Source organism: Arachis ipaensis, chromosome B1 (genome assembly GCF_059453495.1).
Source record: "Arachis ipaensis isolate K30076 ecotype BB chromosome B1, ASM5945349v1, whole genome shotgun sequence".
Lineage (NCBI taxonomy): Eukaryota > Viridiplantae > Streptophyta > Magnoliopsida > Fabales > Fabaceae > Arachis > Arachis ipaensis.
Window position 1 is genome coordinate 4645971 of NC_142436.1, and position 22814 is coordinate 4668784.

The following is a 22814-nucleotide window of genomic DNA, read 5'->3' on the forward strand; positions in this document are numbered from 1 at the left end:
GGAGACATATAAATTTCATATTCATACATCATCGCATGCTGTTTGGTGTTATAGCCTCGTGAACTCTGACGCAACTACTCCTTCCCCAACTATTTAGTTTTGCTAGAGATGAAACTACATTTGATAATTAACATTTTATTTGATAATCAGTTTCATTTTGAAGTTTAATTGTACTCACTTTGGTTATTGAATTTTATAACCGTGAATCAAATTAATCCTTGTAACACAAATTTAGTTAACAAAATGTTTATATATGTAACTAACTCTCATTTTGATAGTTTAACAACTAATTTAACGGTTGAAGTGTGACTCAATTTTGATCTCTCTTTTAGTCTATTAAAAAAACTACATTAAACCTCACACCTTTACTTAAATTAGACTTGGTCCCGCACAATATGCAAAAAACCTAAAAGTATAAACTTTTCTGTACATATTTTTAGATAACTAAAAATAATAAAGTTGTTTTTGGTTTTATAATTTGTTATAAAATAATTTGTAATTTTGTATAACTCTTAAAACAAAGAACTATATCATAATAAATTCTATAATATAATAAAACCAAACATGGTACACTTTTTCCAATTTTCTAAAGATGTAATTGTTGAAATTAGAATTTTGGGAACTATTTTAATACCTCAGAAACCATTTGGAACTTAGCTCATAAAAAAGTCTGTTTCTAAAATCCAGATGAAAGAAACTTGGTGGAATTTGTATTAGCCATGAAGTATAATGTAATGTCTTACAAAGAGAACATCATTTACACTTGAAATGAAACAAATGTTGAGTTTGAAGAGCATGACTTCCCTTCTTTATGATAATAATGTAATCCACTTGTGGGAATAATACATTTTTAACAAATTGAAAGAAGAAGGAGAATGCATAATTTGTCTATACAAGACACAACATAAGCAAGAGAGCTTCTCATCAGTTCATTTTTCAGTCCATTAGTTTGTATCTTTTCTCTTGGACACCAGTAACTCCCATTTGTATCTCTATTATTGTATGAAGAGGCACCTGCAATGCAATTGACAAATTCCATCTTAGATATCTTGTGCATATTTTATAATATTAGATAAATTAGTCCCCAATAAAATAACATAACAAATTTCTCTTTTATTTTTGAAAATTTTAGACAATCTAATCCCTTACCTATACTATATTTTTTATATAAAAAATTAAAGACTAATTTGGCACTTTTAAAAAACATTTTAAAAATATTTGGAACTGATTTGTCTTTTTTATTTTATAGAGATTAATTTGTCTAATCTGCACTCCTAATTTGTGTCCTCTAAAACTTAGAAGACTTCATATAACCTTAAGCTTCAATAAGAATTTGATTTTATCCTTCCATTTAAGGGTTACTAAACTACTAAGTTTTCTTTTTTTTATAAAAAAAATCTAGTATTTATATTTTATCCATTATAGAAATTTTAAAAGCAACTTTATCATATAGTTGATTTTGTAGTCTCTAGAGATCTTCTCAGAAAGCCATATCACCAACAAAATTTGACTAGAAAAAACTTGAAGTTTTAACCATCAAATCAAGTTTCAAATGGACTCAATCTAGTAAAAGAAAAAAGGGACAACAGAGCTCAACTACTATGAATCCACTGATTACCTCTATATGTGGAATTTCTTGCAAAGGCCTGTCAGCAAAATAAGCATATAATGCCCTCAAAACTGCCTGCAATGAGAAAAACAAGGAACCACATGTCCACATTCAGAGATTAAACCAATCAAACAAGAAAATAAAACAAAAAAAAAAATACAACATTTGTAAGGACTATGTTAGTCTAATTGCCAAAAAGCAAAACCTGGTGAGATATCACAACCACTGGTGCTCGTTGTCGCTCAAGCTCAATAATTACAGGTTCTAACCTGCATTGTTTAGGGAAGAAAAACCAAAACCAAAACCAAAACCTGAAGTTAGATATCAAACAAGCTGAAAGAAGGAATGAAATAATGCTTAACAGATAAAAAAATGTATGTTTCAACCTTTGAATGACATCCAAATAAGACTCTCCGCGAGGATAACGATACCTAAGCTTGTCCTTCTTGCGAGATCTGCTATAAGTGAAAAAAAAAAAAATCATGTCTGTTCAGATAGCATTTTCTCCACAAGCCTAACCATTTTATTTTTTTAGTTTTATGTAATACACTACTTGCATTCAACTTGAAAGGAAAAGAGTCGTAGAGGTTACGAGTCTGCGACATACTCATACTCCTCTGGCATGTTTTTCTTTATCTCTTCATATGTCATACCATCACACACCCCGGCATTTATCTCATCAAGTGCTCGCCATTGTATCTAAGATAATAAGTGCAGGAATACCATAATGTTCAAGTTTGTCATCCATATCTCTCGACATTAACATGACTTCATGCATCCGTAAGCTTTACGGATGATAACACTAACCTTGGGGAATCCAACAATTGGACTTGCTGTCAGGATTGTTCTCTGTAGAGTACTGGTCCATATCTGAACCAGTGGTTACAAACATCACAAATCATTCATCATTTCAATATTTGCTTATATTAGTTCATGCAGCAAGCTCATATGAGCTCTGATTCAGCATTAAATTGTTTCAATTTCCACAATAGCCTACATAGCGAGAGACAACTCTTTTATAGTGGACTGGCGACAGAAATGGAAATTCATGACATGATTAAGTGATACAAACATTATTATTGACAATAGGCTGCAGTTAAACACAGTTGTCAAGCGAACAAAATCATGGATTTCTGTTAAAAGAACAGATAACATATACCAATGTCTCTATCTTATCTCAGTATCAGAGTAATTTTACACCATATGACATATGTTACAAACTTACAATATCAGTATCTTAAGATGATCCCTTAAAATGATTTTCATATTAACTTTTATTTCATGAATTGTTTCCTAGTTCTTTTAGGACTACTAGTCTTAAAATTATTATTATAGGGATTCGTTTTTCTATATGATATGATATCAGATCACACTATATATCAATATTACCTTTTTGTTCTTAGTCTTGTGTTTTCTTTTTTCTTCTCTACCAAAAACCCATAAAAGGTTCAAAGGACAAAAGGAAGACATTGAATCTATATAAATGAAAAATCTTACAGAAGCAGCCCGCTCTGATTTGAGACGCTTTCCAACAAAGTTGGCAAGCTTCTTTTTATAAAGTTCTCCAGCCTCACTGTCATAACAAATTGCATTGTGCTCTAGTTAGTCACCCCAAGAAAAGAAAAGGAAAAACAGAAAAGGATAATGGTTCTAAAAATGATAGACATCACATTAAAAAATAGAGGAAGCAACATAACTAAGATAGAGGAGCCATTTAATTTTAACTATCTGTTGATTAATTAGAAAGCAACCAGACTTTCTTTTACATTCATATCTCTTCATTTTCCTTTTCTACATCGTATTTACCTTAATGCGGCATCTCCTCCAATTCTGCCTCTTACATTATCCTGACTTTCTCCATGCCGAGTAAGTAATATTGGGCGAGGTGTAAGGTGTGTATTTACCTACAGTAGATATATTGAGGTTCACAGCAATGTACAAATATGACGAAAAAGAAAATGGCGGGTTTACTCATATTATCAGACACTTACCAGCAATATGACTGTACATATAGACATAGGTAATAGTTTTATGAATGTAACATTTCATGAAATGTAAAAGGTTGAACAAATTTGGTGTTCAATATTGAGATGGATGAAAGAACTTACGTAGGACTATCTTTTCACTGGAAGACAGAGAAGGGGGGGGGGGGGGGGGGCACAGAGTGATAACTAGCTTCCTTTTTGTTTCCACCAAATTTTGGTAGTATCTTATTGAATTTTATCATTTTTTTGCCTGTGTTCGTGTCAAACGCTGATTGTAATTGAAGTATTTAACCACATTTTTCAAAAATGCTTACCAAGAAAAAGACAATTCGGCCAGGAAGGTAGCCACTGATATTGTTCACCTACGGCAAAAGATAGAAGATGTGATCAAATAACAAATCAAAAACACTTAAACAAAATAGGCCAAGAAATAGGGAATGCCAATGAATTCTAAGAAAAGTGAGAAATTGTGAAGTCAGTGCTTAACTAGTCAATAATCAGGAGTCCAAACAATCTAGAGCAATAATGACTCTATCTCTTCTGCCTCCTACTTTGCCGTATAGTTTTGATATCGGTGAGATAGTAGGCATACCAATATTGCTGCAACAACAACTAAATCTAGTTTCCATGTGGATATGATTATAATTTTAATAGCCTAACCTAAGCCATTTAGTTACTGAACTGGTTCTTAAACCAATTACATCCATGTGAAGAACTAAATTAATAAGAGGAAAATAGCATGCTCAATATGCTCAACGATGAAAACTTTTTAACATTTTTGCAACTTCGTACTGATCACATCAAGAATTTCTTGTTTGATGTTAAATCATGCTACCAAATTTCATATGCGGATTCTGACACGAACTATCAAGATGATCAACTGTACCGAAAGGTTATGTTCTATGCATAATAGGATCAATAGAAACAATGAAGTAACCGAACTTACTTGTATTTGCCCACCATGTCCACTGACCATATCAATCATTTTTATGTAAGATCCTTCTTCTACTGGCTCATAAACCTAATAATATGAAAATAAACATTATTTAAGGGAAAAAAAAGCTCACACAAAACAATCATTAAAAGTACTTTGTAATCACTTGCCTTCTCATAATTGGCCAGACGGTTTTTGAAGTCTTGCAATCCAGCCTGAAAATCCGGCCTGCAAGATGAAGTTAATTGTATATTTATCCACATCAACACTAAGGTAAATCTTCCATTTTAAGATGCAAAATTATAAATGAAACATTACTCTTCTGCATAGTCAGGACTTTGCTGAATTTTAAGACGTATATTCCTTTCGATTATGCTTACATCATTACATATCGTTTCCAGGAAGATAATCTGCAATGAAAACATAAATGAATCAGGATAAGCATATAACTCTGCATAATTATAATTACAACACTGTCTGTGACTACCTTGCATCTTCCTTCAGCTAATTTCATTAGCATGTTTCTTCGCCTCTTGTTACTATTTGTGGCATCAAATATCCCCACCTAAACCGAAGTTAAACTTTATGCAAATAGATGAAAGAAAGCATAATTAGTAACCAAAAGATGCAGCAAAATGATCTTACCTGACCACCTTCGTGCATCCAAGATACCATATCTTCAAATGCCAGCGCTGCTACCTAGTGGCACGTGATATATTAAAACTATTTACACAGAGAAAGGTCAACATGGTGTCAACATCGCCAGTATCATCCATTATAAATGAAATATCAGAATAGCATTAGCATTATGTTAAAAGGGTAAGATAGTTGTAACAGATTAACATCTATCACCATGAACTTTCCTTTTTTATCTCACTCTACATTTGTGCCGTGGTGTTGCTTCTAATATAGTAGCTCAATAAGCAAAATGTCAGAAGTAGCACTTTAAATAAGAGTAACAAGATCTTAACATTGTAATGCATGATTTTGTTTCAACTTTTTATCAATCAAAATGATGTTACCCTATTAGATTGTGACATTATCCATGTGGAGAGGCCCAAGGATTACACTATGTTAGAACTAGGAACTCGTACCAGAAATAGGATGAATTGCAAAGTAAATGTTTATTGAATGATATAGAAGTGATTTTACTATCTCCAAGGATACTTTAGAGTCCCCTTCTCTCCCAAACTATTCCAAATGACTGGACATCCTTTGTTCAACCCTGTTCCTTCTATTTATACTAATCACTAAGGCACTAACTCACCAATTGTAACTAACTAACTATAACTAGCTACCTAAGGGTATCCTAAGACTCCAAAGTCCTAACACACTATTTCAACCTATCTCACACTTTACTTCTCAATCCTGGCTGAGTTCCTGAACCATTCTGTACTTAGGAATCACTTAGATCAACAAACTCTGATTAATTTATTCGACACATGATGTTGTGTGTGATTCAGAACAACAACATTTAATAAGTTTTCTTGAAATAATACATAATTAAAAGTTTTAAGAAATAAGACAGTTAATTGGAACTAAATTCAACAAATTATAGAAGCAATAATGTCATAATTCCAACTAAAAATTAAAAAGTTATAATGCAATGTATAAGCTATAGGTTTTACTGGCTCACAGTTAGTTTACAACTCTACTCCAATAGTCCAATAATAATAATAATAATAATTAAAGAAATCCGCAGTACCTCATTACGTGCTTCCACACCTTCAGGATTATCAGCTGCAAAGAAATCTGCGGACTGCAAAATAATATCACGTGAACTAAACGGTTAAACTATAAAATATGATGGGCTAGTGCAACATCATGATTTCGAGGGAAAGAAAATCAAGTTTTCACTGTCCCATTATAACCACATGATGTGGTGATACTGAGAATCTTACGACCCTCAAAAGTACAAGGGAATGTAATAAAGTATCAATGTTCAGACTTTATAGTTAAAAAACTTCATTCTTATGGTTTTGGCCCACCTTCAGAATTTAGTTGACTGCTATACAGTTCATTCAATGCTTTCCAATTTCATCTTATTTATAAACTTGTTGGAATAATCTCCAAGCCTACTGCATCACCATAATCCTCTAAGAGCTCAATTCACTTATTGAATTTTTTAAAGACAAATATGTGATTAAATCATTAAAAGCATCAGATATTGAATTCTAGGATACTGCTTTGGAATAATTTTCAACTGCAAATTCTTCATTCTAGCATGAACCACATTGATCTCATGATAATTGGTTTACAATGCAATGAGGGATATAACTACCAGTAGAAAAACATGCGGTGCATAATAAAGTTCTGAAGATAATCTTTATATCAGAAGCATAGACTATTTAATAGTTGCAACTATGCAAATAAATAAAGTATACCTGATTAGCTCCATGCTTAAGGCGACGATACTGCAACATCCAAAAGTAAGTATGTTAACTATCTTCACATGTTTCCAAATTTCCACATGGTAAATGTTATATCAATGTTAAAAGGTGATTTTAAGAATGTAACAACCTTTCCAACATTGAAGTGTTTGGTATTATGACCTAACCAACGAAGATATCTTGTAAGTTTAGCTGCAGTGAATGTTTTACCTCGCGCTGGCAGGCCTACCTATGCAAAAGAAAGAAGATAGAAATTATTGTCACAATTTTAATTTACTAGTTAGATTAACTAAAGGGAAATATGACCATTTTTCCAGGTATTTCTAACTTCCAACTTTCAATGTATATACTTGACTTAGTCTCAATTAATTTACAACTATGAAATAAAAATGAAAAGTAGTGACAAAGAACAACTACGAATATAAAAATTAGTGAGTAATAACTTATCATGACAGAGTATTAGAGTATACCAGGATAATCGCCAAATGTCTATCCTCCTTGGGACCCAGCATCTGGTCAGCAACAGCCGCAGCTGCAACAGCTCCAGCAGCGGCTGGCATTGAATTCTATCAATGAACAAGAAAGGGTGAACATGCAATATAAGTTGGTTCACATCAAACAAGTTTGAATAATAAGTGGAAGTTATTTATACAAACCTTGGTATCATTATCTAAATTAAGATCATGAGTGAAGATATTAGAACTAGAAGATTTTATGAGTCTTGGGGATCCAACACCCCTATCAACAAAAAGCCCCCTCTGACTCTCTTGCCTTTGCAGAGGCGAATACGATCCCACTGACTTGGACTCAACCATTCCAGAAGTTGGAAAGGCCTTAGAAGAATCAGGCACGATAACCTCCATCTCCTGGTTAGAACATCAACACAACCAATCAGATTTAACATTTAATATGTTGAGTATCAAGAATCAAGATAGCATGTTAGCTTAATTTCTTATATGTTTCCCTCTTAGACTCAGAAAGTGGCATTTTGTCTTGTAAGTCTCCTATGAAATGTTTTCTACTACTATTAAATAATAAATAGTCCATTTAGAAAGTATAAACAACACTTAAAAGATGTGAGTTTGAACGATAAACCTTTATGGTTGTAGGGCGATCAGCAGAAGCACCACCATCCTTGAAGGAATATGAACCACTAGTTAGTGACCTTGGAGTCTCTGTCATGTTAGCTGCATATACAAAGGCTGAATTTGCCGAAGTTGAGGGTGCCGGAACAACATAATGCTCAAGATCAAGGTCCAAACCGGCCGAAGAGCAATTCTGGAGAGTAGTAAGTAAAGCAAGCTTAAAATTTTTAGTAATGATAAGACAACAAGGCAACCTTTACTTCATAGAGATCCAAGCCACAGGGTGAAATAAGAGAAGAAAAGAAGAGAGACACATTTGATAGCAACCAATTTAAATATGGCATCCTAAATATTTATATGTTTTTTCAACTGTTGAAGTATATGAAGCAACAATAGTGCTTTGGATTTCAAGATCGCCTATCAGAAGAACTAAAGGGAAATTTAAATGCACTATCAAAACGACCATTGTATTTGCACCAACAGTTGACATTTATTTACTAGACCAAGGTGTGTTTAGAAATATAAGACAACATCTAAATACTTAACATCAGCGTTACATATTTTACATTGGAAACCATGGCGACTTGTATCGCATCCATCATTGGATAGGATTCCATCCTCACTTTAGACTCCATCCAATGATAGATAGAGTGTAAGTTAGTACAACGTCCAAAGCAAAACATGTTCACCTAATTCAATATCTTAAGGCTTGGGGGCAAATTAACACTGTTCTTCAGATAACACAGCAATAGAAACTACAAATTAAAAATAAAGGTGATTCTATTTTAATGTCACTGACCAAGTATTCCAAGGGTTAAAAATACATAAACAAAACCAGAAGTTGACGTCTAACCTCACCACCTGGCTGAGGTGCCGAATTTATGCTGACATCAGGCATCCAACGTACAGACGACGGACGAAAATTCTCCTGGTAAGCCCTCCAGCTAGCTGCAAGGTCAAAAGGAGAGACCCTGTCTGCTTTTACAAATACTTTATACTCAAGAACTTCATCATTTTCAAGCCTGAACAAAGCAAGCTTGGCGTCCTCTTTCAGCGCTCCCCCAATGAGTTGGCGGCTTGGACCCTCCTCAACAAAACAAGGCGCATTGCTGTACTTAGGCTTCAACAGGAACTTGAAGTCCAAAGTTTCTAGAAATCCCAAACAAAAACAAGAGTCAAAACATCAGGTTCATAAACTAACACCAACCATCCTCTTCCAACAACACAATTTCCAAAATTGCAACACATTCACATATCGAATTCTCTGCCTGTAGTAAAACCAATAATGCTTTTGCTCAGATCAAGAGTTCACCTTATAATACACTACCAATTTGGTCCTCTTATAATAAGTCCTCCAAACATTTTACCACGAATGAGTCCTCACATAATTATGCAACATCGAACTACTCCTACTATAGTGGAAAATAAAGATTTATTTTATTTTCTGGAATTTTATAAAAAATAAAAAGAAAAAATATTGAAAACAATCAAATCATGTTCTGTTCATCTAAAATTGGATAAGAGTGAGCCAGCTAGGGTGGGCTCGATTTACGAGAAAAAAGAGTACAGGAATAATTTCTCCCTAGAAAAGAAGAAACCACCAACTAACTAACCTACCTAAACTTATTTTCAAAAAAGAAAAATAATAATAATAAATTAAGAGCAGGAAGGTAGGTAACCGTGATTAGGTGGAACAACAAAGCTGAGCTCCCACATTGAAACAGATTCTCGTTCCATGGAAAGTGCCTTGGAAGGGTCCCAAGAGCCGATGAGAGGAACCGAGCCGAACACGTGAGGAACCAGGTCGGCGGTAAGGGTGTGGTTCTTGTCCATCTTAAGTGAGACGTAGAGCTGGCCTCCGTCGTGATGAGCGGAGGCGTGTCCTTGGCCATCGGGTGTATCATCTTGGCCGTCTGGGTTGGTCGCTCCTCCTTCTTCCCCTTCCTTGGAGGCACCGCTTCCCATTGGCTATGGTGTTTGTGGCAATTGAGGGAGCATGCAGATGTGGATATGGAGGCCTGGTTTTCTGGTGAGAGTGGCTTTGGAGTTATCGATGGATAAGGAAGAGATGATGATTGATTGATGACTTGGTTTAGAATTTGGAAGTCAGGGAGTGGTGTTGGTGTTGGTGGGACTCGCTGGGTGACTCACTCACTCTTACTAGTTACTACTGTTACTGCTCCGTCTTCTCTCTTATGTTTATCTACTTTCTTCTTTCTTTCTTTCATACTAGTGGTTACTGCTTGACTTGGCAAAGATACCAATGGCTTAACAACTCAAATTTATAGTATTACACTATTACTAATTGGTAATTACTAATTGAGAAATACATCTGTAATTTTATAATTCCAAACACATATAAATTCTTGATTAATTAATAAAAAATAATTTTTTAGAATACGAGATATTTAAATTTAAGATTCAATTTTTTCATTTTTTTTAATTTAAAGAGTAAAATATAATCTTTTATTATATATTTTATTAGTGAGATTAAATAAAAGAGAAAATATTAAAAAATTAGACATTATATTTTACTTAATCAATTAAAAAAATTGAGAGAATTTATTTTCATTTAAATCTTTTTTTTAAAATATATATAAGGACAAGTAGGTCATTCACATAGATTTAATTATTTTGCGATTTAGAAAATAAATAATATTTTTATATTTTTAATTAGTCGAGAACTTATTTGTCTTCAAGATAAAAAGTCAAACACCTATTTATTATTTTCTCTTACTAATTTTATACGCCGTATCAATAAAAATAATTTTTTTTATATTAACATCGTGAATAATAAATCAAAAGAATGAACACGGTTGAATTACTGTATAAAAGATTTCAATTAATTTTTACATACAAGTCATTTGATCAAACAAATTTAACCAAATTATTTACACTCACGTACACACATTGTTCTTCGCACGTTTGCTGCACGTTCTTCTTTTTTTTCTTATAGAAAAGTTTAGGGGCCAACAACTTTTTCAAATTCTGACCAGCATGTAACCAGTAAGAAAAAGTGAGCCATTGGATGAAATCTCACACCAATCTCATACCATTAAAATCATCATTGATGGTTATTTGATGGCTACAAATTCCAAAAGTTGCTGCCCCTAACACTCCTCTTTTTCTTATTCTTCTTTTTCATCACCCCTGATATTTTTTCTTCTTTTCCTTCTTTTTTATTATTTTTCCTCCTCCTCCTTCTTTTTCATTGGAATTTCTTTTCCTTTTTCCTTTTCCATCTTCTCCTCCATCATTTTCATCATCATGATCATCATTATTAAAGTCATTGTCGTCTTCTTCTTATACGTATCGTCGTTATCGTTATTGTAGAATTTTTACTATATTGATGAGTTGCCTGATCCAAAATTGATTTTGATGTGTTTTTGTTGATAATTCAATCATTTTTGTGTGTCGCAATTATTAAGTAATTTTGGTACATTTCTGAGTTAATTGAGGTTTGTAGAAAAATTTTGGTGTAAAAATTAAGAAATTTATGTTATTGTTAAGAAATTTTAGTATATTTTTATTCTGATAAATTCTGCATAATTCAAAACACGTCTTCCTCCTTCTCATCTTTTGCTGTTTTTTCTTTTTCATCATCATCATCATTTTTTTTCTTATTCATTTTTTCCTTCTTGTTTTACCTTTTCAAGTTTCTTCTTGTTTTACTTTCTTAACAAGAATAAAAACAAAAAAAAATCAAACAAAGAAAAAAAGAAGAAACACATAATGCTGCAAAATTACTAGAAAAATGATGAATCTACATTCATTCAACTAAAAGAAAGAAAGAAATAAGGAAAAGAAGAAGAAGAAAAAAATGCAACATTAAAGAAAATATATTTGTGTATTTGTAGCAAAATTTCGATGTAAAAACTAAGACATTTATGTGTTATTATTAAGACATTTCAATGTATTTGTATTCTGATAAGTTCTGTATAATTCAAAATTTTTCCTCCTCATCCTCCTCATCTTTTGCTGCTTCTTCTTCTTTTTTTTCATCATCATTATCTTTGTTTTCTTATTCATCTTTTTTTATTGTTTTACCTTCTCAAGTTTCTTCTTGTTTTACTTTCTTAACAAGAATAAAAAAAATCAAACAAAAAAAAAGAAACATATAATACTGCAAAATTACTTGGAAGAGGATGAACCTACATTCATTCAACTAAAAGAAAGAAAAAAAAAGACAAAATTTTATGCATGCTTCATTGATTTGCATGTCTTTTTGAACTCATATTGTATGATGTAATTAAAAAATAATAGTAGTGTATTTTAATTTGTATTTCGGTATATTTTGTATGTCTTTCAGTGTATTTCGTGTGAATTGAGGTGTACTTATTGCTGTTATCCTCTTTATGCTGTAACTAGACAATAGAATATTATTATTGTGCTTCTGATGTTATTTTGTATATATTTGAGTAATTTGTAACTGTTATGTTCATTTTTCAAAAATTTTGTTCATCGATTTATTGTAACAAACTATAAAATTTTGTTCTAGTACGTCTAGTATCATTTTATTTATGTTTCATTGAGTTGCATGTCTTTTTAAACTCACATTATATGATGCAATAAAATAATAATTGCAATGTATTTTGGTTTGTGTTTCAGTATATGTTGTTTGTCTTTCGATATATTTTGTGTGAATTATGGTGTACTTATTGCTGTTGTCTTCATTATGCTGTAACTAGACAATAGAATATTGTTATTGTGTTTCTGATGTTATTTTGTACATATTTGAGTGATTTACAACTGTGTTTGTCAATTTATCAGGAATTTTATTCATTGATTTATTGTAACAAACTATAAAATTTTATTCTAGTGCTTCTGGTATCATTTTATACATGTTTCATTAAGTTGCATGCCTTTTTGAACTCATATTGTATGATGTAATAAAAAAATAATAGTGTTATATTTTGGTTTGTGTTTTGGTATATTTTGTTTGTCTTTCGGTGTATTTCATGTGAATTGAGGTGTACTTATTGCTGTTGTCCTCTTCATGCTGTAACTAGATAATAAAATATTGTTATTGTGCTTCTGGTGTTATTTTGTACGTATTTGAGTGATTTGCAACTGTTTTTGTCTATTTATCAGAAATTTTGTTCATCGGTTTCTTGTAACAAACCATTGAATTTTGTTCTAGTATTTTTTGGTATCATTTATGCATGTCTTTTTTAGCTCACATTGTTTTACTCTCTTAATAAGAATAAAAAACAAACAAACAAAAAAAAAAGAAGAAACACATAATACTACAAAATTATTTGAAAAAAGATTAACATACATTCATTTAACCAAAAGAAAGAAGAAATAAAGAAAAAAAATACATTAAAAAAATATTTTTGTGTATTTGTAGCAAAATTTCGGTGTAAAAACTAAGAAATTTTGGTATATTTTTATTCTGATAAGTTTTGCATAATTCAAAATTATTATTCTTCCTCCTTATCTTTTACGGCTTTTTCTTCTTTATCTTCTTATTTCATTTTCTTATAATTCTTTTTGGGGGGAAAAATTAAACAAAAAACAAAAAATACATAATATTGCAAAATCAATAGAAAGAAGAGGAAAAAAATGCAGCAGTAACAACAACAACAATAAAAAGAACGACAAAAAGGATGAAACAAGTGAAGAAAAAGGAGGAGGAACGCAAAGAAAAAGGAGAAGAAGAGGGAGGAGAATGGGGAGGAAAGAAACGCGGGATACAAACGTTGGAAAAGAAACGCGAAAAAGAAGAAGAAGAAGTACATAGAATGTTAGAAGAGGCAGTGAGGAATGGCCGCTTATCACCACTATTGGTTGGAAGGGATCATGTTCAGCTGTCGCACCTACAGTTCGCTGACGACACTATCTTGTTCTGCCCTCCTGAAGATGAGACTATCAAGAACTATAAGAGGTTACTTCGGTGCTTTGAGTTGATGTCAGGCTTAAGCATCAATTTTGAGAAGTCAAGTTTAATCCCTATTAACTGTGATGAGCAGTGGGTACGCCGTATGTGTCATGTGTTAGGTTGCAAACAAGAATCCCTTCCAGTTAAATACCTGGGTATCTCATTAGGTGCGAACCCAAGACTGGTTAAGACATGGAAGCCAATAATAGACAAAGTGGAGGAGAAGCTTAGCCTTTGGAAAGCCAAGGTGCTCAACAAAGCTGGTAAGTTGGTGCTTATTAAATCTGTGTTGAATAGCCTGCCAGTTTATTACTTGAGCCTGTATAAGATGCCAAAGGCTGTTGCTGAGAAACTAATTTCTTTACAAAGAAGATTCTTTTGGAGTAGGGAGGATGGGAGTTCGGGTATGGCCATGGTGAAGTGGGAAGTGGTTCAGGCTCCTAAGAGGCTAGGAGGTTTGGGAGTTGGTGATGCTTTGTTACGCAATACAGCCCTTCTGTTTAAGTGGTGGTGGCGGTTTTCTGAGGAAGAGTGCCCGTTGTGGAAGAGGGTGGTTTGCTCTTGTAATAACTTGAACCCAACTGTGCTTCTATCCTCTCAGAGATTACCTAATAGGGGGGTCCGTGGAAGGACATTTGTCATCTACAGTTCAAAGATCAAGAAGTTAGGCAGAAGATGATTACTGGATTGGCTATGGAAGTGGGTGATGGAAGACGTACTCGGTTCTGGGAGGATGTCTGGATTATGGGAGGGTCTTTAAAGGATCGATATCCAAGGCTTTTCTCTGTTTCAAACCAAAGAGGATCAGTGATTGGGGATTGTGGGTTTTGGGATGGGTTAACTTGGATATGGAACTTTCAATGGAGGCGTGAGCTATTCCAATGGGAGTTGGAACTAGTGAACCAGCTTCACAACACCTTGAGAATAGTCAAACTTGCACTTGGGAGAGAGGATAGAGTTGTGTGGAAATATGATAAGAAGGGAATTTTTTCTACTAACTCATTTGTGCAGATGTTGCAGGTAGAAATGGCTCCGGAGGATATCTCAAGCTACAACTTTACTAGGTCAATTTGGAAAGGCCTTGTCCCTCCTAGGGTGGAGTTATTTGTTTGGTTTGGCTTGATTGGCAGGGTCAATACAAAGGAGAGATTGCGTCGGTTCGGGGTTATTAGCCAAGAAGATTCTTTATGTGTCTTATGTAAAATATGCAATGAAAATGATTACCACCTGTTTCTTGGCTGTAATTTCTCTTGGCAGGTTTGGTGTGCTTGGATATCTCATGTTGGTTTGCAATGGATATACCCGGGTACAGTCAAGGAACACTTCCAGAGTTGGACCGAGGCATCAATTAATAAGGAGGAGCGCAAGAGTTTGATGGTGTGCTTCTGTGCCATTATGTGGAACATTTGGTTGGAACGAAATCGGAGAATTTTTCAGAATAAAGAAAAAGGTGTTGAGGAGATTATCAACTTGTCTGTTCAGAGTTACACTGAGTGGTTAGGTGCTGACCCCTTTAGTTGTTGATGGCAATGTCGGAGATGACAGAGGGGTAAATCAGTAGGTTTAGTTGTTTTTCTGCATTTTATTTTATTTTAGTTATGTTTTTGCTCCACTTTGTGTTGAGCTCTTTCTTTCAAAAAAAAAAAAAAGAAGAAGAAGAAGAAAAAAAAATACGAAAAAGAACGACGTGATTTCATGCACATGTTATATAAGTGGGTTTTGTTAGATTAAGACTAATTTGTTTGGATTTATTTGTCAAAAAATCTTGTATGTGTAGAAGAATTCAAAATATTTTATAATATAAATGTATCAAATTTAAACTTAAAACTAATAAGATGGGATTTTTATATAAAAGATTTAATTTGAATATGTTGTGATAAGAATGAATGAGGTAGATGTCCACATTTAATAAAGGTTGAAAATGAGGACCTATACATGTATAAATATGGGTATGATATGAGGTAATAAACAACAACAATAACAAGCATTTCTCTCCCTCTTTATACACTACATAAACTCTTTCTCTTTCCTATATCTCTTCGTGAGTTTGAGTTACAATATATATATATATATAAAATATTTTATTTGGGATAAGTACTTTTTTTTGTCCCCAAGGTCTAGGGTCAAAATCAAAATCGTCTCCGACATTTTTTTTTATTAAAATCATCCTCAATGTTACAAAACGTTATAAAATCGTCCTTTTCTACTTAAATTTTATTTTTTTTATTAAATTACCCTTCATTATTAAAAAATTATAAAATAAAATAAATAGAAAATAAATAGAAAAAAAAAAGAAGAAAAGGGGGTGGGACTGGGGAGAGAAAGAAAGATGGGGAGGCCGCGAGAAAATGGGGGGAGGAGGGAGGAGAGAAGGGGGACCGTCGCCCTGCCGTTCTGCCGCACCGCACCGCACCACTGCACGACTTCTTCTCCATTGCCGTCCTGCCGCACCGCACCACCGCTTCTTCTTCTTCTTTTTCTTTTTTTTCTTTTGTGAATTGGATTTTTTGTGAAATTTCTGAATTTTTGATGAAATTTGTTGTGGAATATTGTTGTTGCTGAAATTTGGATTTAAAATATTGTTATTGCTGAATTTGTTGATTATTATTCAAAGTGCATGTTGCTTGAATTTTCTGTTGATGATGATGATGACCATGAATAGTTTTTTTTTTTTGTTTTTAGGGTGGGATCAATAATTTTTCTATGGCTTTAAGTCGGTTTTGATTGTTGGTTTGAATTCAATTGAGGAAAAGAACTTCTGCTTGGGTTTTGAATTTCCATGAGGATCTGTTGCAAGTGATTACTTTTTTTTGTGATTTTTTTTTGCCAAAGAGGGTTCTTTGATTTCGGTTGATCATGGTTAGCGGCAACATTTTTCCATGACAATTTTGTGTCTTGCAGCTTTTGATTTTTTCAATAATTTTCGTTCCTGGTGAATTGGCATCTTAGTATTCTGATAATTTAGCATGAGTTTGCCTGAAAATTTGAATTCTGGTTACAATGAGGGGGTGGGAGTTACGGTGAGGGGGTGAGGGGTGGAGGGTTACGGTGAGGGGGTGAGGGGGTGAGGGGGTGAGGGGAGATGAAGAGATGCTGGGTGTGGGTGGGGTGGGGTTTTATTTTTTTAATATTATTTTTATTAATAGTTAAGGGTAATTTGGTCCAAAAAATAGAAAAAGACGATTTTATAACGTTTTGTAACGTTAAGGATGATTTTAATAAGAAAAAAAAGTTGGGGACGATTTTGATTTCGACCCCAGACCTTGGGGACGAAAAAAGTACTTATCCCTATTAATAAATATATGAATCACTTCTATTATAGTATTATAGTGAGATAATAGTATAGGTGAATATTAATACTAGAGTTTTCTATCTACACTTCTTTATTTTATATCTATTTTCTCTTCCTTATTTATTTATTTTACAACACATTATCAACACGAGACTCTGATCAAAATTTAGGAAGGCTCAGGTAATAAATTTTTATTATGTCAAAACTCTCTAATCTTGAATTTAATGCTCTTAATATATGTGGAAACAACTACTTATCATTGATACTAGATGTTGAAATCCATCTTGATTTAATGGATCTTGGAGATATCATTAAGGCTGAAAATAATGCATCCTAGAAGGGTAAAACCAAACCCATGATCTTCCTTCGTCGTTATTTTGACGAAAGATTGAAAAATAAATATCTCACACTAAAAGATCATGTAGATCTGTGGAAAAACCTTGAAGAAAGGTATAATAATCAAAAGACAGCGATACTTCTTCAAGCCCGATATGAGTGGACACACTTACGTCTACAGGATTTTAAATCCAAAAATAAATATAATTCAGCAATATTTCGAATTACCTCACGAATGAAATTATGTGGGAGAAAAATAACTGATAATGACATGTAGTGGTGGAAACAGGCCAGGTCAAGCCAGACTTTGCTCTTAGCAGGCTTGGCCTGTCATGTAATTAATTGGCCTGAGCGTGACCTGTAGCTTGCGATAGGCTCTTTATAAAGTATTAGGCCTGACCTATTATTCGGCCTGACTTGGCTTGAAGCCTATTAAAGGCTTCATAATTTTTCTTTTACAAAAATAAAAATATTATTTAAAAAAATAATTTTTTAATAAAAATATTTATAAGAATATTTAATCTTTTAAAGTATTTAAAATATACAAAAATATTTATAATAAAATATAATAAATTTAAAATATCTCATAATTTTGTTAATAATAAAAAATTATTTATATATTTAATTATGTTTTAACAAGCTCAGACAGGCCTGATAGGCCAATAAGGCTAATTAGTGAGCCTGTAGCTGACCTATTAACATATTAAGGCTTTTAAAAGAGCCTAAGACTGTACCTATTTTATAACAGGTCAGGCCAAACACAGGCCAGGTTGCAGGTCCCTGGTAGGTCGCTTGACTTTTTTCCACCCCTAATGACATGTTAGAGAAAACTTTCTCGACCTTCCATGCTTCGAATGTGCTCTTACAGCAGCAACATCGAGAAAAAGAATTTAAAAAATATTCTGAACTAATTTCTTGCCTTCTCGTTATTGAGCGTAACAATGAATTGCTTTTAAAAAATTATGAAGCGCACCCAGCTGGCGCTGCCCCATTTTCTGAAGCAAATGCGGCAAATCATAACTCCAGAAGATGTAAATGGCAAGGTTTTGGTAACAAGAAAAATTATGAAAGGAAGAAAAAATTTGTTTACAAGAAAGGATCTCACCCGAAAGTGGGATAAAAAAAGAAATAATAGGCAAAATAAACCAATAAAGGATAAATATTTTCGTTTTGGTGGAAAGGACCATTGGTCACGTACCTGTCGTACCCCAAAGCAGTTAGTTGATTTTTATCAAACATCTTTGAAAAAGGATGACAAAGGAAAGGGGACAAATTTTGTTTTAAAAGATGTTGAAAATTACACCACTCATTATGAAATATCTGATTTCTTTGAAGATCTTGAAGGAAATATTGGTCATTTGATCAATGATGGAAAAGTTTATTATGTGGATTTGTTAAAGTACTCATATAAATAAATAATGTAAAAAATTTCTTGTTAAGTTTTATTTCTAATGTATTTAAATTTTAAGTATGATGTATATATATAATGTTTAATAAAATATTCATGTTTATAAATTTCAAAATTACTAAATGTGTCAAGTTCTAAAATAATAATAATAATAATAATAATAAAATTTTTAGTATATGATACTATGTACAGTATTTTTAGAAAAATAATTTCAATCAAAAAAATAATTTTACTGTGCATATACTTTTACTTATTATTATTATTATTATTATGTGTCTTTGAAGAAAATGACAAGGACATATAGTGAAGATGTTTGCCTTGCAGATAGTACAAGTTTGCATACCATTCTCAAAATCAATATATATTTTACATATCTTATACCAAAAGAAGAATATGTTAATAATATTATTGGCTCAGACGATATGATAAAAGGCTCCGGAAGAGCTATAATTTTGTTTTTCGGAGAAATAAAATTCATAATAAATAATGCACTATTGTCTACTAAGTCTCTAAGAAACTTATTGAGTTTCAAAGATATTCGCCAAAATGGATATTATATTAAAACAATGAATTGAATGAGGAAAATCATTAATACTTATATATCACAACTCATGATTCAAATAAAAATGTTATATTAGAAAAGTTACCTTCATTTTCATCTGGGTTATATTATACTAAAATTAGTGTAATTGAATCACATGTCATTGTAAATCCAAAGTTTACTAGTTCAAATGAATTTATAATTTGGCATGATTAATTGGGTCATCTGGAAACAACCATGATGCAGAGAATTATTGAAAATTTCCTTGGACATTCACTAAAGAACCAGAAAATTCTTAAATCTAGTGAATTTTGTTGTGCTGCATATTCTCAAGGAAAGCTAATTTAAGGCCATCACCAGTAAAGATTGGATTTGAGTCTCCTGAATTCCTAGAAAGAATTCAAGACGATATATGTGGACCTATTCATCCATCACGTGGATCTTTTAGATATTTTATGATCCTAATATATGCATCTTCGAGATGATCACATGTGTGTTTATTGTCATCTCGCAACTTGGCGTTTGCGAAAATACTTGCTCAAATTATTCGATTAAAAGCACAGTTTTCATATATCCAATCAAAGCAATTCGTCTTAATAATGCTGGTGAATTTACTTCCCAAGCCTTTGATGCTTATTATATGGCTAACAAAATAAGCGTTGAACATCAAGTACGTAGCTCATGTTCACATACAAAATGGGTTAGCAGAATCATTTATTAAACGCTTCCAATTAATTGCTAGACCCTTACTTATGAGAACAAATTTCCCAACTCGGCTTGGGGCATGCTATTTTACATGTCGTAGCACTTATTCGTTTGAGACCAACAAGTTACCATCAGTTCTCTCCTATGTAATTAGCTTTTGGCCAACAGCCAAATATTTTCCATTTAAAAATATTCAGGTGTGCGATATATGTTCCCATTGCACCACCTTCTCGTATCAAAATGGAACTCCAAAGAAAATTGGGGATATATGTTGGATATGATTCTCCCTCTATAGTGAGGTATTTTGAGATACAAACTGGAGATGTATTTAAAGCCTGATTTGCAGATTGTCATTTTGATGAATCAAAATTTTCAACACTAGGAGAGAGAATAAGCTTCTTGAAAAGGAACTTAATTAGAATGTATCATCCTTGATGCATTTAGATCCTCGATCAGGGCAATGTGAATTAGAAGTTCAAAAGATTATACAGTTGCAAAGAATAGCAAATGAATTGTTTGATACATTTTCTAATATGAAAGGGATAACTAAATCCTATATACCAGCTAAAAATGCTCCAATTCGAATTGATGTCCCAGTTAGAAAAATGACTAACGAAACAAATTCACGTCAAAAGTGTGGTAAACCTATCGATTCCAAAGACAAAAATCCTCGAAAAAGAAAAGAGGTAAATACTATTCCTGTTGAAAATGATAAAGACATAGTAAAGACACATGCAGTTGTCCAAAACTCTAATATAGTTTTGACCCCAGAAGATGTTCAGGTACTTGAAAATACTGAAAATTGTGAAAATGATGAGATCGCGATAAATTATGTCTTTACAGGAGAAAAATGGGACCGAAATAAGACAATTGTCAATGAAATATTTGCATATAATGTGGCATTAAATATCATGCATGAAAGTAAGGATCTTGAGCCAAGAACAGTCGAAGAATGTCGACAAAGAAATGATTGGCCAAAATGGGAAGAAGCTTTGAAGGATGAGTTAGACTCACTTGCAAAACGTGAAGTCTTTGGACATGTAGTCCATACACCAAAAGATATAAAACTTGTTGGATTACATATGAGTATTTGTGAGAAAACGAAATGAGAAAAATGAAGTTGTACGCTACAAAGCTCGACTTGTGGCAAAAGGTTTTTCACAAAGGTTCGGTATAGATTTATAAAAAAACATATTTTCCTGTAGTGAATGCAATAACATTGCATTATTTGGTCAGTTTGTCCGCATACTATAAACTACATATGCATTTAATGGATGTGGTAAGAACCTATTTATACGGATCATTAGATAGTAATATCTATATGAAAGTTCCTGAATGATTAAAGATATCTAAATCATCCAATGAATATTCACAGGGGTTATACTCAGTCAAATTGCAAAGATCTTTATATGATCTTCAGCAATTTGGACGAATGTAGTATAATCGTCTTACTGAGTATCTGGCCAAAAATGGATTCAAGAATGATGATATCTGCCTATGTATTTTCATAAAGAAATCTGCATCTGAATTCATTATAATTGTTGTGTACGTTGATTATTTAAATATCATTGGAACCCTTGAAAAGATTCCAACGATTATAAAAGCTCTAAAAGAAGAGTTTAAGATGAAAGATATTGAAAAGACTAAATTTTGTCTTGGCCTGCAGATCGAGCATACAAAAAATGGAATCTTTATTCATCAAACAACATACATAGAAAAGATCTTGAAAATATTTTATATGGATAAGTCACATCCATTAAGTATCCCAATGATCGTAAGGTCTTTGGATGTGAAAAATGACAATTCTATCCTAAAGAAGAAAATGAAGATATTCTTGGTCCTGAAGTACCATATCTCAGTGCCATTGAGGCACTAATGTATCTTGCTAATAATACACGACCCGATATATCATTTGCTGTGAATTTACTAACAAGGTATAGTTTCTCTCCAACCAGAAGACATTAAAATGAAATCAAACAAATTTTTCGATATCTTCACGGAACAGTAGATATGGGTTTGTTTTATCCATATGAATCCAAGTCACAATTAGTTGGCTATGCAGATACTGGATACTTGTCTGATCCACACAAAAGGAGATCTCAAACAGGATACCTGTTCACATATGGTGGTACAACTATATCATGGAGGTCCACGAAACAGATGATTGCAGCAACATCCTCTAATCATGTTGAAATACTAGCAATACATGAAGCTAGTCGCGAGTGTGTTTGGCTTGGGAGTTTGATCCAATATATTCTGTCATCATGTGGACTGATTGATCATAGGATAGCTCTAACTGTTCTGTTTGAAGATAATAGAGCATGCATTACTCAACTTAAAGGTGGATACATCAAAGGTGATAGAACAAAACATATTTCTCCCAAATTCTTCTTCATTCATGATCTTCAAAATCAAGGGACAATTGATGTCCAACAGATCCGCTCAAGTGATAATCTAACAGATTTATTTACAAAGTTACTCCAAAAATCCTCATTTAAAAGATTGGTACATCAGATTGAGATGCGCCGATTTCAAGATATTAAATAATGTCGACAAGAGGGGGAGACTGTATTCTTTTTTCCTTAGTCAGGTTTTTTTTCACGAGGTTTTTCTTGACAAGATTTTTAATGAGGCAGTCTCCAAGGATA

The 22814-nt window shown here is 32.8% G+C and overlaps 2 protein-coding genes across 3 annotated transcripts; one reads left to right on the forward strand and one right to left on the reverse strand.

Moving 5' to 3' along the window:
• Positions 1 to 688: 688 nt before the first annotated feature.
• LOC107605209 (6-phosphofructo-2-kinase/fructose-2,6-bisphosphatase) lies at positions 689 to 10259 on the reverse strand. 2 transcript variants are annotated; one of them, XM_016307114.3, is made up of 22 exons: positions 9683 to 10259; positions 8857 to 9152; positions 8014 to 8196; positions 7575 to 7784; positions 7389 to 7484; positions 7049 to 7147; positions 6913 to 6942; positions 6234 to 6287; positions 5174 to 5227; positions 5016 to 5093; positions 4847 to 4938; positions 4699 to 4756; positions 4541 to 4615; positions 3909 to 3956; positions 3416 to 3513; positions 3107 to 3182; positions 2417 to 2479; positions 2217 to 2308; positions 1996 to 2064; positions 1815 to 1878; positions 1619 to 1684; positions 689 to 1014 (listed from the first exon to the last, which is right to left on the reverse strand). In XM_016307114.3, the coding sequence occupies exons 1-22, from the start codon at positions 9966 to 9968 to the stop codon at positions 937 to 939; spliced, it is 2265 nt and encodes a 754-aa protein (XP_016162600.1). In that variant the 5' UTR covers positions 9969 to 10259; the 3' UTR covers positions 689 to 936. The 2 variants fall into 2 exon arrangements, with proteins under 2 accessions (XP_016162600.1, XP_016162522.1); XM_016307036.3 differs by having other exon boundaries at positions 1996 to 2067.
• Positions 10260 to 14559: 4300 nt separating this feature from the next.
• LOC107644693 (uncharacterized) lies at positions 14560 to 15408 on the forward strand. Its single transcript, XM_016348624.1, has 2 exons — positions 14560 to 15048; positions 15142 to 15408. The coding sequence occupies exons 1-2, from the start codon at positions 14560 to 14562 to the stop codon at positions 15406 to 15408; spliced, it is 756 nt and encodes a 251-aa protein (XP_016204110.1).
• The last annotated feature ends 7406 nt before the right edge of the window (positions 15409 to 22814 follow it).

Bases quoted from the DNA above. Each gene is read 5' to 3' on its own strand.
- LOC107644693 (XM_016348624.1), top strand. From the start codon at position 14,560: ATGATTACTGGATTGGCTATGGAAGTGGGTGATGGAAGACGTACTCGG. The intron at 15,049-15,141 runs GTTATTAGCCAA...TTCTCTTGGCAG, and splicing joins AGAGATTGCGTCGGTTCGGG to GTTTGGTGTGCTTGGATATC.
- LOC107605209 (XM_016307036.3), bottom strand. From the start codon at position 9,968: ATGGGAAGCGGTGCCTCCAAGGAAGGGGAAGAAGGAGGAGCGACCAAC. The intron at 7,148-7,388 runs GTATACTCTAAT...TCTTTTGCATAG, and splicing joins GACATTTGGCGATTATCCTG to GTAGGCCTGCCAGCGCGAGG. The intron at 5,094-5,173 runs GTAAGATCATTT...ACTTCGGTTTAG, and splicing joins GGATGCACGAAGGTGGTCAG to GTGGGGATATTTGATGCCAC.